The sequence below is a fragment of the Carassius gibelio genome, chromosome A24, assembly GCF_023724105.1.
Source record: "Carassius gibelio isolate Cgi1373 ecotype wild population from Czech Republic chromosome A24, carGib1.2-hapl.c, whole genome shotgun sequence".
NCBI lineage: Eukaryota > Metazoa > Chordata > Actinopteri > Cypriniformes > Cyprinidae > Carassius > Carassius gibelio.
In genome coordinates, this window is record NC_068394.1 from 20,100,876 (window position 1) to 20,116,677 (window position 15,802).

General features: G+C 40.8%; 1 protein-coding gene across 2 annotated transcripts in view; it reads left to right on the plus strand.

Moving 5' to 3' along the window:
* LOC127946072 (bone morphogenetic protein 7) overlaps positions 1–15,802 on the plus strand; it is a 56,852-nt gene that overhangs the window by 35,104 nt on the left and 5,946 nt on the right. The window contains exons 3-4 of one of the 2 annotated variants that reach the window (XM_052542385.1): positions 2,579–2,694; positions 3,007–3,201. In XM_052542385.1, the coding sequence (XP_052398345.1) occupies positions 2,579–2,694; positions 3,007–3,201 (311 nt within the window). Of the gene's footprint in view, positions 1–2,545; positions 2,695–3,006; positions 3,202–15,802 lie in introns of both variants that reach the window. The other variant, XM_052542384.1, reaches the window with a different exon arrangement.

A 15,802-nucleotide genomic window follows, 5' to 3' on the forward strand; every position in this document is an offset into this window, starting at 1 on the left:
ACATGTCTAAAGTATATAAAGTAAATAAACCACCTTTTATATAAACAATGACCACATCCCCCCCCCCCCCCCCCAAAAAAAAAAAAAACTTTAATTTCAAACCTTCATTCAAGTGCTTGGTTCACACGTGCATATATGCGGTTCATATTTTGGCTAATTTTTGAGTCAGAGCGGCTGTCAGGCATGTCCAAAAGTACATTTTTGTTGAAGAACTTCACAGACTTCAGTGAACGTGGGCTAGTGCACACATGCACATCAAATAGATGAAGCGAATTAGAATGAGAGCACAATAATTCTGACTACACTATTTTGCATCCAAAAGTGTTCATATCTCTTCCCCCAATTACAACAGCACTATAAACTGTAGTGACAGACTTTAGTTTATTTAAAGACAGACATATTTTATTCAGTAAACCACTGTTTATTCAAAATGAAAACCTGGTTTGTTTTTCCTCCTACAACCGAAAACATACTGAACTGAGACCATCATTTTCATGTACCATTACACCCCTGATAAATATAAACACATTTAGGTACAATAAAACTGCTATTGTGAAAATATTTATTTGCTGGTTCTTATTCATTATTTTGAGTAATTGACTGTTTTAAATTGAGCCAAGGCTTCCGTCACTAAACACAGCAGAGGTTGTCTACCATGTACTTTATGTAGACCATGGCAATTACCACAACGCAAAACTGAAATAGATTTAGTTGTGTTTAAAAAAGAACCCACCAACACATGTCAAACATTGACTTTGTGGGAGGTGGGAGGATATCTCCCTGAGAAAGGCAGATGGCATGACCACTGAAATGTCCAAAACTTACCAATAAGTTGTGACTGTGAGGCTCGCCATAATTGTATTATTATTATTATTTAACTAAAAAAGGCACTAAATAAGAATTTTGTAACAAACCTAAGGCCAGAGCCAAAACTGGCTAAATGAACTACATGTTTCCCTCACAAATAGTTTGTAATGTTTATCACAAAGTGTTAATTTGCTATACATCCTGATTTGAACAATAGACACACACTGTTTTTCCACAAACCTGCATTGGGAATCTTTTATTTTTTGCCATATATTAATATTATGTAATGCCACGCATTATATCTCTGTAGAACAAGCTTTACCTTGATGCAAATTATAGCGTTCTTTGTGGTATTTCCCTACATGCCACTTTCTGCCTATAAATCTCAAATGCTGTGTGGCTTGCAAAATGCATTTGCTTACAAACAGATTAATTTGCAAACTTGTCAAGTTCTAACAGCATAATTACTGTGTTTATAGTTTGTGATCTTTAAAAAACACATTGGTTGGGGAAATGCGGTATAGCTAAGCTAAGCAGATGCACAATATGGCTGAGAGAAGCTTCTGAAGTGTGTAAGCCTTTAATCCATGAAGCAAAAAATAACGTGGTTATGGAGGTGGTGCAGAGGGGCCGTACTGTATATCTGGCTGAATTTAGCCCATGCCGCAAGACGATTTGAGCTGAAACAGAACCATAGTGAACATAAAGTCAACAAGTTTCACATGACCTTAAATGTAAAGAAACAATATCATGTGAGAAAATATTTCAAGTGATCTTACTTTGTTTCTCTGGACCATCTATAATATGTTAAATGTATTTTATTTCTTCACCACTAGAACACAATATTTCCAAATAGTCTCCATCTTCCATTGTTTGGGTATGTCTGAAATTGATTACAAGCATACTGCTGTATTTTACAATTATTATATTATATTACAGTATTTAATGTAATAAAATATAGATTTTTTTTTAAAGATGAAGGAAACAGCATGCTAAAAAAAAAAAAAAAACACATTACATGGCAAGTATACTGTAGCAAGTCAATCTAGTTTAAGATACTTTATTAGTATATTTTTTTAATCACCTAATATTGTTAAACTGATAATGTTTAACATGTACAATTCATATATTGCAAAACAAAACTTGGAATTTTAAGAAAATTTGTATTTGTAAATTTTTATACATGACACTTATATTCAAAGCAGCTTTGAATACTTCATTATATTGGGAAAAATGTTTGGAAGAAATCTGAGATGCATTTTTAAACACTGTCAGTTGTATTTGTTTTGAAATCACAGCATAGATCAGGTTTTGTTTTCATGACAATCCATCAATACTTTGGGAAAAAAAATCCAGTTTACCACAACTTTTTCTGTTTATATATATTGTAATCTCTGGTTGTTTTCATGTGCATATGGCCTCTGTGGAAAACCCTCCCAAGCCATACATGAAGACATCGTGAAGCTATTGAAATATAGGTCTATTTTAACAGCAGCCAAGGAAGGAGGCAATAAATGTGATTTATGTAATCAAAAGAAAAAAGAAAAAATACGGACACTTCTGACTTTATTATTCCAGTCAATTTAGTGTGTCTGTAGAGGATTTACAGTTTATTTTAGAGTTGGCAGCTTTCTTGTGGTCTCATTCGGACCCTGTATAAATAAATGTACTTTGTTATAAAAAAAATCAAAAGGGTGTCATAGATCTGTGTAAATGGTGATTATAACGATATTTGCAGGGATGTCGACCTGTTTCTGCTGGAATCTCGCAGGTTGTGGGCTGCTGAAGAAGGTTGGTTGGAGTTTGACATTACAGCATTAAGTAATCTCTGGGTGACGAGTCCACTTCATAACCTGGGTCTACAGATCAGTGTGGAGACCAGCAGTGGTAAGAGAATTTTAAGATAAACATATATTTGTGTAGCTCAGGTGATTGACTCAAAACTGTATGCCTATGAGCTGCCATGAGCAAAGATAGCTGACTTCAAATAGCATATTTCCAAGGAGTCCTGCATCAACCAAGCAAATGCCAATGAGATTAATGGGAATGATTCTTTTCTCAAGGTATATCATATGGTATAGACCTCCTTCATCCTATTATTTTTCATTTCCTTTGGTGACTCAGAGTTCATTTCTGTTCATTTTGATTTAGTTTAATGGACAAGGATATCACATTTATAACACTTTCTTCTTTTTAAAGGGTGGAGCATCAATCCCAAGGAAGCAGGGTTAGTAGGTCGTTATGGTGCTCTAGAGAGGCAGCCTTTCATGGTGGCCTTTTTTAAAGTGAGTGAAGTCCGTGTCCGAACTGGCCGGTCAGTGGGCAAACGACGTCAGATGAACCGCAATCGCTCCAACAGTCCACAGGAGACATCAAATCGATCAGCTCAAACAGGTTAGCCATTGATATTTCCCATATTGTGAACTAAGCCCCTTTCTTTATTCTAAACGAGACAAGTTTAATATGGCAGAAATCAGACATACAGTCTCTTTTAATTCTTCAAGAGATGATGGGGATGTTTTTGTATTTTAGGGGATGTTTTATTGAGTCCAAATCTTTATATACCCCTGCATAATGAGAATCTAACTTACTAAAACTCTTAGAGATTAGGGGTGATCTGATCATGATCGGCCAATCGTTAATGCGCATCTCTTCAGTAAAGCCGGTTCTATAATCAGCTGTAAATTCCATCAGGTGCGTGATTTCACATAGAGCAGCTGTTACTACACAGAGCCGTTGTTTAAAGAGAAGATGCGCAAATAAACGCTGAAAATGAACGTGGATTTGCGCAGCTTCTCAGTTAATAATGGCTCTGTGTAGTAACAGCTGTTCTATGTGAAATCACGCACCTGATGGAATTTACCGCTGATTAGAGAACCGGCTTTACTGATGAGATGCGCATATCTATCGGCTGATCGTGATCGGAGCACCCCTATTTGAGATCATTGGAACACAATTAGGTTGTAAAAGTGGACTATGAGTAGATAAGGGTTGTGATGATGTTTTTTGACTTCAACCTCCTCTGTAGTCCCATTTAGGCACATGTTTGCAACAACTTTTTCAAGACAAGTAAACGCTTTTTAAAACTTATTAATGATTTATTTCATGTCGTAAGCAGCTTGTGTTAACCATAGATCTTATTTCAGGCATTTAACCAAAAACCCCCCCAAAAAAAACATTGCGTTCAGGATGATGGAACTGAAGTGTTAAAATGCTAACTAGTTTCTGGGTTATGGTCTACGAAAATATATCATCCCTGCAGCACTTTATGTAGATAAAATTGAAAAAGCCATGCGTGAACATGGCACCATTCACTTTTAGGCACAAAATGGAACCGTACTTGAATACAAACATTATGCATTACAGTTTCCTCTTTCAATTCAGATACTATCAAGTTTATAGCTGATTAATAACACATTGATTAAATGGCACAGACATTTGAAAGTGAAAGTGATGTGACATACAGTGACGTGATGTGACATACATATGGTGACCCATACACAGAATTTGTGCTCTGCATTTAACCCATCAGGGGATCAGTTGGGGGTACGGTGCCTTGCTCAAGGGCACCTCAGTCGTGGTATTGAGGGTGGAGAGAGCACTGTACATTCACTCACTCCACCTACTGGAACTCACAATCTGTGGATTACAAATCCGACTCTCTAACCATTAGGCCACGACTTCTCTCAAGAAACTCAGTTGGCCCCTTGAGTGTTTAGAGTAACCACACGTTATATGTTCGATAATAATGTTCTGACCCTTTGTGAAAAAGAAGGCACTCTAAAATTCAGGGTCGCCGTGATTTTGCCAAGACATATTCCTGGATCAACATAACTGTCCAAAAATATAGAATTAACCCAATCCCTACCCCTAAACCTAAACCAACCCATAATTCATTTCTAAAATCAGTGTGAAATAATAGCTGATTAACAAGGGTCTAGAAGAACCTGAACCTGATCATAAGCCTAAAACGAAAACATTAATCATAAAGAGTTGGGTGTAACCCGGGTGTCCTGGCCACATTCCCTCCACTGGCCCTTGTCAGTTGTCACCTTTAGCTAGTGTGTGGTGATCGCACTGGCACTGTTGTTCTATGGCTGCCGTCGCATCAGCAAGTGGATGCCGCACACTGGTGGTGGTTGAGGAGAGACCTCCAACATGATTGTAAAGCACTTTGGGTGTATATCAATACACAATACAGCGCTATATAAATGCATAATTAATTAATATATCTTTAAAAGCAAACTAAATGTAAAGTATTGTTTACGTAATAAGTACTCTTTTTAAAATATGGACTTTACAAGGCAACTCGAGGGCTTTTCACTGTCAAAATAGTTAACACTGGGCCATTCTAAACGTAATCCTGAGTTATCTTTGATTAGCATTTTACATTGCTCATAATTTACCCACAATCACAAGCTGACATTTTACACACAATGTTTATAAATCCTAGGTTAATGTTCCTTTTGACATATCTGCAGTGTCAACAACCATGATTGAATAAATATACAGTGCACAATAAGTATAAATAACAGCTTGTTGCGCACTTTTGTATCAATGAGAAAAAAAAATACTATTATTTCTCAATGTTTGTCCTGAATGTACTTTTTGGACCATAACAGTAAACATAAAGTATCCCATATTCAGTTGAGTATAATTGCCACAATATTTATTTTAGAACATATATTTGAACTTAATAATTAAGAATATTTTGTTATTAACTAAATAATCTTTTTAGTTAAAAATAAATAACTAAAAAAGTGGAGGAACAGCGGGGTCTTAATCCAGTTTCTGCTCCTCATTATTCTTAGTGCTAATACCCACTTAATCCAGAGCTAATTGTGATTGTAAGGCCTCGAAGCATGAAGGACCTTGAGTGAAAACTGTTTATTTCACAACATAAGTTCATGTGCTCATTCACAAGCATAATATTAGTTTAATCTGAGTTGGAACCTATTGATATGCTTTAAGATGCAGACTGTATATTTTCATTTTCTACAGTATTTCAGCAACAGATATAATTCAAACATTGTTTGTGTTTGTGAAAGACAGTGCATCAAGTGTATATTATTAACTGTAATACAACAAACTGACATAAACACATACCATGTATGTAATGCAACCTCCTGAGAATAATGTACATCAGTGCCATGTGTGAATAAGATTCACCCACTTATTGAATAGTGCTTAAACTTAAAGTTCCTAGACCTGGCACACTACATGTCCCATCTAAATCTGCATAATTTGTTCTAAAGGATTGGACTTTATGTAACCCAAAACATCAACCCCTCTCCTTGGGATGTCTGGAGTGTAAATATTTAGATTTGGAGCAAGAAGTTGTGAGGCCATTGTGACAGCCATCCTCTTGTGGCAGTACTGAGAGTGCATATGGTTCCAATATGAAAACACTCTTATCAAAGCTTTCAAACAGACAGCCTGTGATCGCTGCATCTTGATCCATATTGAGAGACATAAGTGCATTAGTTTAAAGGCTCTCTAATTGTTTAAGAATTCTCTAATTGTTTATGAATTGATTTTTTTTAACATGTGTCCATTTTAGAGTCAAGATAAATGTGAATAAAAAATAATATTTAATGTTAGATTGTTTAATATTGAATCATTAATTATTTATTGTTTAAAAACATAAGTTTGCATTTAAAAAATGTAATGACAATTTATGACAACTATAATTATATGATAACAATTGTTATATTTAGAATGTAATAGCTATTACATAAAATATATTATTATCACATATTTGTGAAAAAAAAGTTAATCCAGAGTGTGTTGTGCATTGATGAAGTCATGTGATTATGTAATAACTGTAACAGCCCTGTTTACTTTGCAGCTGAAACATTCCTGAATGTTCCTGTCAGTTGGAAGCTGAGCAGAATTTATTTTGTTGAGAGATATAAAGCTGGAAAAAAATACTTAAAAATATTAGATGGGAAACTTAAACTAAATTAAATAATTAAATAAAATGTAACTATAACTGAAAATTTTTTTTTTTATTAAAGCTACGAATTTTTGTGACAAAAGTAAATGACAAAATTACTAAAACAAAAACTGAAATGAAAAATAAAAGCAAATTCAAAATCTTAATAAAGTCTATAATAAAAACATACCCTTATCTATAGTCTTATCAAGTATGTTGTGTGTCCAGGCATTTAAGGTTCTTAATTTGTTTCTTTTCTTTCTTTTGAATCTGGGATGAAATATGACCCTGTCATGTTCTTGAAACGTTTTGGGGAGATTCACCCTTTGAAAAATTATTTTCTTCTCTATGAGCTTCCAATTCAGGCAAAGCACATTAGGTGTGATTAGAAGTTTGACACTGTTTCTTAAGCTTTGGCGATCTGTGAAAACAACACATTAAGCATTAATACTCAGCTAGAGATTGGGGGAACTCAACGGCCTTTGGCCTGAGGAAAGTTAACAAGCGTCTAGCTCAGCTCAGTATGTGCCGCCCCAATGAAAGACCTGTAATTACCTTCGAGCTGTTATTAGGTGTTGGGCTAAACTGCCTGATCATGTTAACAGTATCACTTAAAGAATTATAATAACACAGCACTGTCCAGCTGCAGTTTTTCATCTTCCGCTCTGTCAACCCTCCTTTTGTTTACCATTGGTGTAATTAGACATCGGCAAGCCTTGAGGATGGAGGTTTAATAACCGCAGTAATGAAAGACAGGAAGAGAGATAAACTTCACATGGACGCAGACAGCACTCGCATTCTCTTTCAAGTTATCATGGGAGTGGTGAGACAGCTTCCCTGCCTCAGCTCTTTCCAGGATGGATGTCATTCCTTTCGGAACACTGTGTCCATTACTCCAGCATGCCGTCACCACCAGGAATGTAATTGTGTAATTGCTCCAAGGAGAAGCTTTATGTGAGAGAGGGTCTGTGAGATCTCTTTGCAGTTACCATGTTTTTGTCTTTTGGTCAAGAAACCACGTGTATCTGGGATATGATTTTTGGCAGTTCCCTTTCAGTCGGTCACATTCAACGTTACGAATGGGATCTCGCCCGAGAACCCAATCACCTTCGAGTGGTACAAAACGAGCCAATGGTACACAAAGTACCTTGGTCTGGGGGAGCAACACGAGCAACACACATTCATGCTTTCGCTTCAGAGCCGAGCACATCGTGTGCTGCTTTCACCAGAGTGCTACAAGCAAGACTCACTGGTGTTAGTGTGACGGCGCGATTCAGCGGTTCATCTGGGTTTCCTGCAACAGCTCCTGCGTCTCCCTGAGCGCTTCAACACCTCTGAAAGAGCAAATTTCTTTCACAAAAGAGATACGGCCAATTTGCGTCTTTTTAAAGATGTCATTTCGCCCGTGTGTTTCTGGGTGCGGTCGATACATAGCTTCTCGTAAGACTGCGTTCGTGGATGGCTCATGTTCTCATTGAGGGGACACGACCATCTGGGCATTGAGATCGAGACTCGATTACCTTAAAAGGTATAGAGTCCCCTCTTCCACACCCCATTCTAGCTCTTCTTCTCGTAAGAGGGCTACTTCGGCTGGTGGCCAGGGTGATCTGAGGGTTACTGTGTGGGCTTGCCCGACGAGCCAACCTCCTCAGGCCACACCCCCCTCACATACGTCGCAGCCGGTCGAGTTTCCGGATAAGTTTGCTGGACCCTCTCAGGCTCTTAACATCACATTCGGGGCTCACGAAGAGGACCGTATGTCGATCGCCGTATCATAAGGCGTGCTTGAGTCCTCGGGAGATGAGGATTCGGCTGCGTTGCCTCCCTCGGGAGTGCCAGCATTGTCCGAGTCCGATCCCGAGCTGACAGCCGTGCTTTCCCGGACAGCAAAGAGAATCGGCTTGAGTGGAATCCTCCGCCCTGCCCCGAGCGCTCGAAGCTGGATGATTGGTTCCTGGGGACTGCTCATGCGGATCGCCAGCACCCTCCTCTGGTTCCTTTCTTCCTGGAAGTGCACCAGGAAGTAACCAGTTAATGGAAGGAACCTTCAACTGCCCAAAACCGTTCTGGTACTTCCTCTGCCTTCACTGCCCTCGATGGTGGGGCGGCCAAGGGGTATGCTGGGATTCCTCTGGTGGAGCATTCTGTTGCTATGCAACTGTGTCCACAGAGTGCCTCCGCTTGGCATGGCGGTCCCAAGCTGCCCTCCAAGGCCTGTAAGTTCTCATCCATGCTTGTGGCCAAGGCTTACAGAGCTGCGGGCCAGGCCACTTCTGCACTGCATGCCATGGCCTCACTTCAGGTCTATCAGGCCAAACTGCTCCAGCAGCTGCACGAGGGCAGTGCTGACCCAGGGGCATATTAGTACAAGGTTCTCCAATTTGGGTTGGCCCTGTCTCCCCGCGTCTTTACGAAGGTCGCGGAGGGAGCCCTGGCTCCTCTCAGGGAACAAGGTGTCCGTATCCTCAACTACCTCGACGACTAGCTGATCTTAGCTCACTCTCGAGAGTGGTTGTGTGAGCACAGGGATCTGGTGCTCAGACACCTCGCCCGACTGGGTCTTCAGGTCAACTGGGAATAGAGCAAGCTCTCCCCTGTACAGAGGATCTCTTCTCTCGGTATGGAAATAGACTCAGTCGCCATGTTCGCGTGGCTTACGAACGAGCTTGCACAATTGCCTGAGACTTTTCGAGGGCAAGAGAGCAGTTCCACTGAAACTGTTTCAGAGGCTCCTGGGCATATGGCGTCTGCGGCGCCGGTCATACCGCTCGGGCTACTCCATATGAGACCGCTTCAGCACTGGCTTCACGACCGAGTCCCGAGATGGGCATGGCAACAGGGCACGCTCCGAGTGACCATCACTCCGGCCTGCCGCTGATACTTCACCCCGTGCAGCTGACGAGCTCTCACGGCAGCAGTTTCGCCCCAGGGAATGGAGACTCCACCCCCAGTCGGTTCAGCTGATTTGGGAACAATTTTGAGATGCTCAGGTAGACCTGTTTGCCTCTCCAGAAAATTCCTACTGCCAGTTGTTTTACTCCCTGACCGAGGGCACTCTCGGCACGGACGCCCTGACACACAGCTGGCCGCTGGGCCTGCACAAGTATGCATTTTCCCCAGTGAGCCTTCTTGCTCAGACATTGTGCAAGATCAGGGAGGACAAGGAGCAGGTCCTCATGGTTGCACCTTTTTGGCCCGGCCGGACCTGGTTCCCCGAACTTGTACTCCTCGTGACAGCCCCTCCCTGGCCAATTCCTCTGAGGAAGGACCTTTTTTCTCAGAGACTGGGCACCCTCTGGCACCCACATCCCGATCTGTGGAACCTGCATGTGTGGGTCCTGGATGGGTCACGGAAGGTTTAGGTACCTTGCCACCACAGGTGGTAGCTACCATCACTTCAGCTAGAGCCGTGTCCACCAGACACACCTATCCTTTGAAGTGGAACCTTCGTCACTTGGTGTTCTTCATGGTGTGGGGACCCCTGGAAATGTCCGATTGGGTCAGTGCTGTTCTTTCTTCAGGAGGGGTTGGAACGAAGGCTGTCTCCTTTCACCCTCAAGGTCTATGTGGCCGCCATTTCGGCTCACCATGACCCTGTTGAAGGTAAGTCTCTGGGGAGGCACGATCAGATCATCAGGTTCCTGAGAGGAGCAAGGAGGCTCAATCCGCCTTGCCCTCAGCAAGTCCCCTCTTGGGACCTTACAGTGGTTCTATCAGCACTGCAGAGGGCTCCCTTTGAACCCTTGCTCTCAGTTGAGCTAAAGTTTTTATCTTTGAAAACTGCACTCCTGACGGCTTTGGCTTCAGTGAAGAGGGTTGGGGACCTGCTGGCATTTTCAGTTGACGAAGCGTGCCTGGAACTCGGGCCGGCTAACTTTCACGTTATCTTGAGACCCCGGCCTGGGTACGTGCCCAAAGTTCCCACCACTACTTTTAGGGGTCAGGTGCTGAACTTGCAAGCGCTGTAAGGGACCCCATTCGTAACGTCGAACGTGACCGACTGAAAGGGAATGCCTTGGTTCCCTGAAGGAGGGAACGGAGACGTTACGTCCCCTTGCCACATTGCTGTTCCGCTGAATGGCCCCTGGAGGAGGCAGACCCAGCCCTGGCGCTGCTCTGTCCAGTACGTGCGCTCCGCACCTACGTGGACAGAACTCAGTACCTTAGGACCTCAGACCAGCTCTTTGTCTGTTACGGAGGCCAGCATAAGGGAAAGGCTGTCTCCAAGCAGAGGTTATCCCACTGGATAGTGGATGCTATTGTCCTTGCTTATCAGGCTCAAGACCTCCCATGCCCCCCAGGGGTGAGAGCTCACTCAACTAGGAGTGTAGCTTCCTCCTGGGTGCTGGCGCATGGCGCCTCGCTAACAGACATCTGTAGAGCTGCGGGCTGGGCGACACCTAACACATTCGTGAGATTTTATAATCTCCATGTAGAACCCGTGTCCTCCTGGGTATTTGCCCTTTCGGGCCAGTAAGGACCTGCTTGGTGTCAATCCGCTTGCTGCGCCATTCCACTCCGCGGACTGGATGCATGCGCTATTCCCCTCAGGTGAGTTCCTCAGTCAGAACCCTGGGTTCCTCCAGCACTGTTAATGTCCAACACTTGTGTACGTGCCCTGTGTGAGACTAGGTGCCTCCATGTGTTGTGATTCCTCTTTCTGGGCAATCCCACGTGTGTATGTGCAGAGTAAGTCTCTCAGCAGCATGTGTCTTTCCCTTCGCAAGCCCCTTGCCAGCTCTGTTGTTGAAACTTCCACCCTGTGGGCTGGGTACCACAGAGTTCTTATGTATCACCACCTTGGTGGATACCTGCCTTTTGTAAGTCCTCCCACGGGCAGGCAGCCTGCTAGCATATGTCCAGCTGGAATATGCTACCCAGTGTATTCTGTATAAATTATAGGCCCTCACTCATGTTGGCCTCACGACAGGGTGCTATCACTCATACGGGTCACTGGAAGACAGCCATGTGGCATTTTGTAAGGGACCCCATTCGTAACGTCGAACGTGACCGACTGAAAGGGAATGCCTTGGTTACGTGTGTAACCCTCGTTCCCTGAAGGAGGGAACGGAGACGTTACGTCCCCTTGCCACATTGCTGTTCCGCTGAGCGGCCGGGTCACTGGCTCGGCTCCTCAGCGAAGACTTGAATGCGAGTTGCTCGCATTGCTCCTTATATACCCACTCTGCGGGGTGGAGCTTGCGATGCAAATCCCGCAGACTAAGGTACTTTGTGTACCATTGGCTCATTTTGTACCACTCGAAGGTGATAGGGCTCTCGGGCGAGATCCCATTCGTAACGTCTCAGTTCCCTCCTTCGGGGAACGAGGGTTACATATGTAACCAAGATGTTTTTGGTTGTAACTGTAATTATTATGAAAATCTGGTCAGTTTTTACCTCAATTATTACACCTCATGTCTCATTACATATTGCCCCAAAAACAAATTAATATGGCGTGTATATATGCATTGTGCATATGTTATGCTACAGTATGTCCTCTGTTGATATAAATTGACATTTGCATTATACATCCAGGGGTTACTTCTGTGTTTGTTTAAAATTCTCAAAATCCTCAGTGATGAATGCAGTCCAGACAAAATAGACACTATGATATTCTGATGTTATGTAGTAAGTATTGATCCCAAAAAATGCTTTTTTATGCAAAATATAATATCTTATTTATGTCTTTACATTTTTGGAAAGAAATATAACCAAGACATGTTCTTGAGGTTCCAAAATATTGACCTGTTTAAGAAGTTGGACAACAAACTATGAAAACCATAATATTCTTGTATGAAATAGCAAAATGCTGTTTAAAATAGATGGAGTATAGCATGTCACACCACAGGATGTCAGCTTCCCATGTGCATGTGTGTGGAACTAGTGTGTCAAAATCGGCCATTTTTGGGTTGTAGTTTGGCCTCATTCATAGACCTGTGGTTATGTGTAGAATATTCTTGACAATAAATGTTGTAGTTGGGGGTCTGTGACAGGTTCACTGCTTGTGATCAGAGAGGAAGGGGACCCCTGGGGGACCGATTAAAAAGGCCTATCGGGAGAGCTCGGGGGCCACTCCTTCTGACGGATTTATCTCAGTAAATATTTACCCTAGTCCTGTCAGACAGAGTGAGAGAAATACAAGAAGGGGTCTTACTTTAGGTGCTAAAACTATATTCCAAGCTTCAAATCCAGAGCCTAATAATAATAGTTTAAAGGTAAATTATTTGAAATTATTTAATAAATATGGATTATATTTAACTCTTTCTACTAAAATTACTGTAAACTTCAACAATTATTTGTAAAACAGTTCTCACAATTAGTCATAACTTAAGTGACTTTAGTAAACAAAATAAACATTAGTAACAGTAGTAAATAATAAAATAAAATAAAATAATAATAATAACAATAATTGTTAATTTATTTACCAGTAGCATCATGAACAAAAACTATGACTGAAAAGGTTTTACATGCAGCTCTCGTCTTCCATTGGTTGGATAAACTTTTCTCTGGTTGTGGGTCGAGCATGACATTTTTTTACTGGTTGAATAAAATGACAGCTTTAAGCAATAAGCTTTTGCCAGCCAGTTTCATCAAGAGTGGACTGAACAAACCTTCTCTTAAAGGTAAAAGTGGGAAATACCTTAGCATTGGATGATTGTTGAGTACTTAGAATGACCTCAGGGATTTGCCTACACACTCACAATATGGTTTCAGTTACTGCCTTAATTTCTACTCTACATTGCTCATAGACTATGTTTTAAGGAAAGTTGTTTTTAATTTTTTTCTTCTTTTTTTATTATATAAATACAGGTTTCTTCCATTTTATGAGATTTTGTCTTTTTTGTAAATATGATTGTGAAGTGAACTGTCCTAAACAGTTTTTGAAATTATATTCAAAAACTCACTTATTTCAAAGATAATCAAATCATATTTAAACACAGAAAAAATATGCAATGCAAATGTCAGTTCTAAATATTGAGAACCACTGCTTTAATTAAATTGTTTATTAGCAAGTATTTCTGTATTATCAAGTATCACTTGGCAACACAAACAAAAAAGTCTGTCTGTAAATGTTATCATTCATTTGCATTTTTAGAATGTCTAATTTAATTACAAGCAGATGGGTTTGGTTCTTATTCATTTAGTGTACTTATTTACCAGATCATTTTATTCAATGCAACATATAAGTAAATATATAGTACAGTGACAACAGAGGGATAGTTCTCCTTTGAGGGTTCAATGAGTGTTGTGAGAGTCAGAGAGGCTGTAATTCAAACAATTGTGTATCAAGTGATCATGGAAGTGTGTTATTATGAGGGACTCAGCTGCTTAGGTGGAGCATCTAAGATCATTTCACTAACAAGTGGGTGTGAATGTTCTGGAAAGATGCCCTGTTGTGATGGTACCACTGGTCTGGATCATTTTAATTCATTGTGCTAGCTGGAAGGCTAACGAATAAAGTATTGCAGTCTTGAAATGGCAATAGTTTGAACAAGGAAGAAGTTCTGAAATTGAAAAATGCTAATATGTCTGGCTAGGCAGTCATTGCAATGTAGTGGGTGAAGTTAAGCTCATCATTAAACTCTACAAAGTCCCTGACTGACTTGGATGTTGTTAGTGTTATTCAGCCCAGCTGGACTGTGATGATTTGGGGAATTGTCAGGCTTGCTAAGTTGCATATAATGTGTGATATATACATAATATTGATAAGAAAAGGGGGCCAAGCATTGAGCCCTGAGGAACCCCTGTCATTAGCAAGTGTTTTTTAGACACCTCCCTAGAATGGTTTCCATTTGAAGTCCTACAGTGTGTTTACTACAAATATGATCCCATTGTGCAAACTAAGAGAACACATTGTGTGTGCTGTGTGCTAAAATGAAATAAAGATTAGTCATGTTGGACATCTGCATATTACTAAATGCACAGGGAAAGCATTACAAATTAATCTGAAAGGTGCATGTATTAATTGATTTTCTTAGCTGTATTTTATGACATTTTTTTATTTTTTTTTTGCCTGGTTGAATCATCACATCCTTATATTTTTTCTTACAAGAACGGTAAATCAAATTAACTTACATCATAATGTCATTACAGTAATGGCTTCAGAAGCTTGTTTAAAAATAAAACAAACAGAGTAACAGCAAGTATGCTCTTGTAAATGGCAAAAGTGTGGTGTATATGGGATTGGGAGTACGTTTGATCGAATGCTATAGAGGACCCACTACTTCTGACTTCCCATATTGCATAGCATGTCTTGCCACTGTTTTGGTCACCAAGATCTATGGATGGCCAATGTGCTGCTCATTCGGACAGGATCTCAAAAAAAAAACAAAACAACAACAACAAAAAAAAAAAAAAACAGGAAGGGATTACAGCTGGCCTGAGCTGATATAATAGCTTTCTCTCATCTCTCTCACTCCACTGTACTTAGCAAAAAAAAAAAAGGCCTATGAGAACATCAGTGGAAAGAATGTGTCAGATTTCAAATTCAGAGCAGGAGACAGTGCCAGAGATGACCTTCCCCTTCAAAAAACTCAAACCTACCTGTAGCTAACAGGACACAGGGTGCACAGATAATTAAAAAAAAAAAAAAAAAAACACTGTAAATGTTGTTGACAGCTACTTGTATTGGGCATGTGTTGTAAATGGTAAACGGACTGCATTTATACAGTATAGCGCTTTCAACAGACCACATGGCTATCCAAAGCACTTTACAAGTTGCCTCACATTCACCCATTCACACACTCATTCATACACCGACTGCAGTGTCAGCCATTCAAGGCACCAACCAGCTCGTCAGGAGCAGCTGGGGTGAAGTGGTCTTGCACCTCGACACTTGGTCAGGTGGAGCTGGGGATTGAACCACCAACCTTCCAGTTTGTAGACAACCTACATGAACCACTGAGCCACTGCCGCCCTGGTTGTGATGCAGACAGGGTTAGCAGGTTCACTTCAAACTTGCATTACAACAGCTTTATAATTATACAATTTTAAGGCAGCCTACTGATAAATAAAAAACAAAAACAAAAACCCTACAAATACTTTTTAACTGATTGGCAA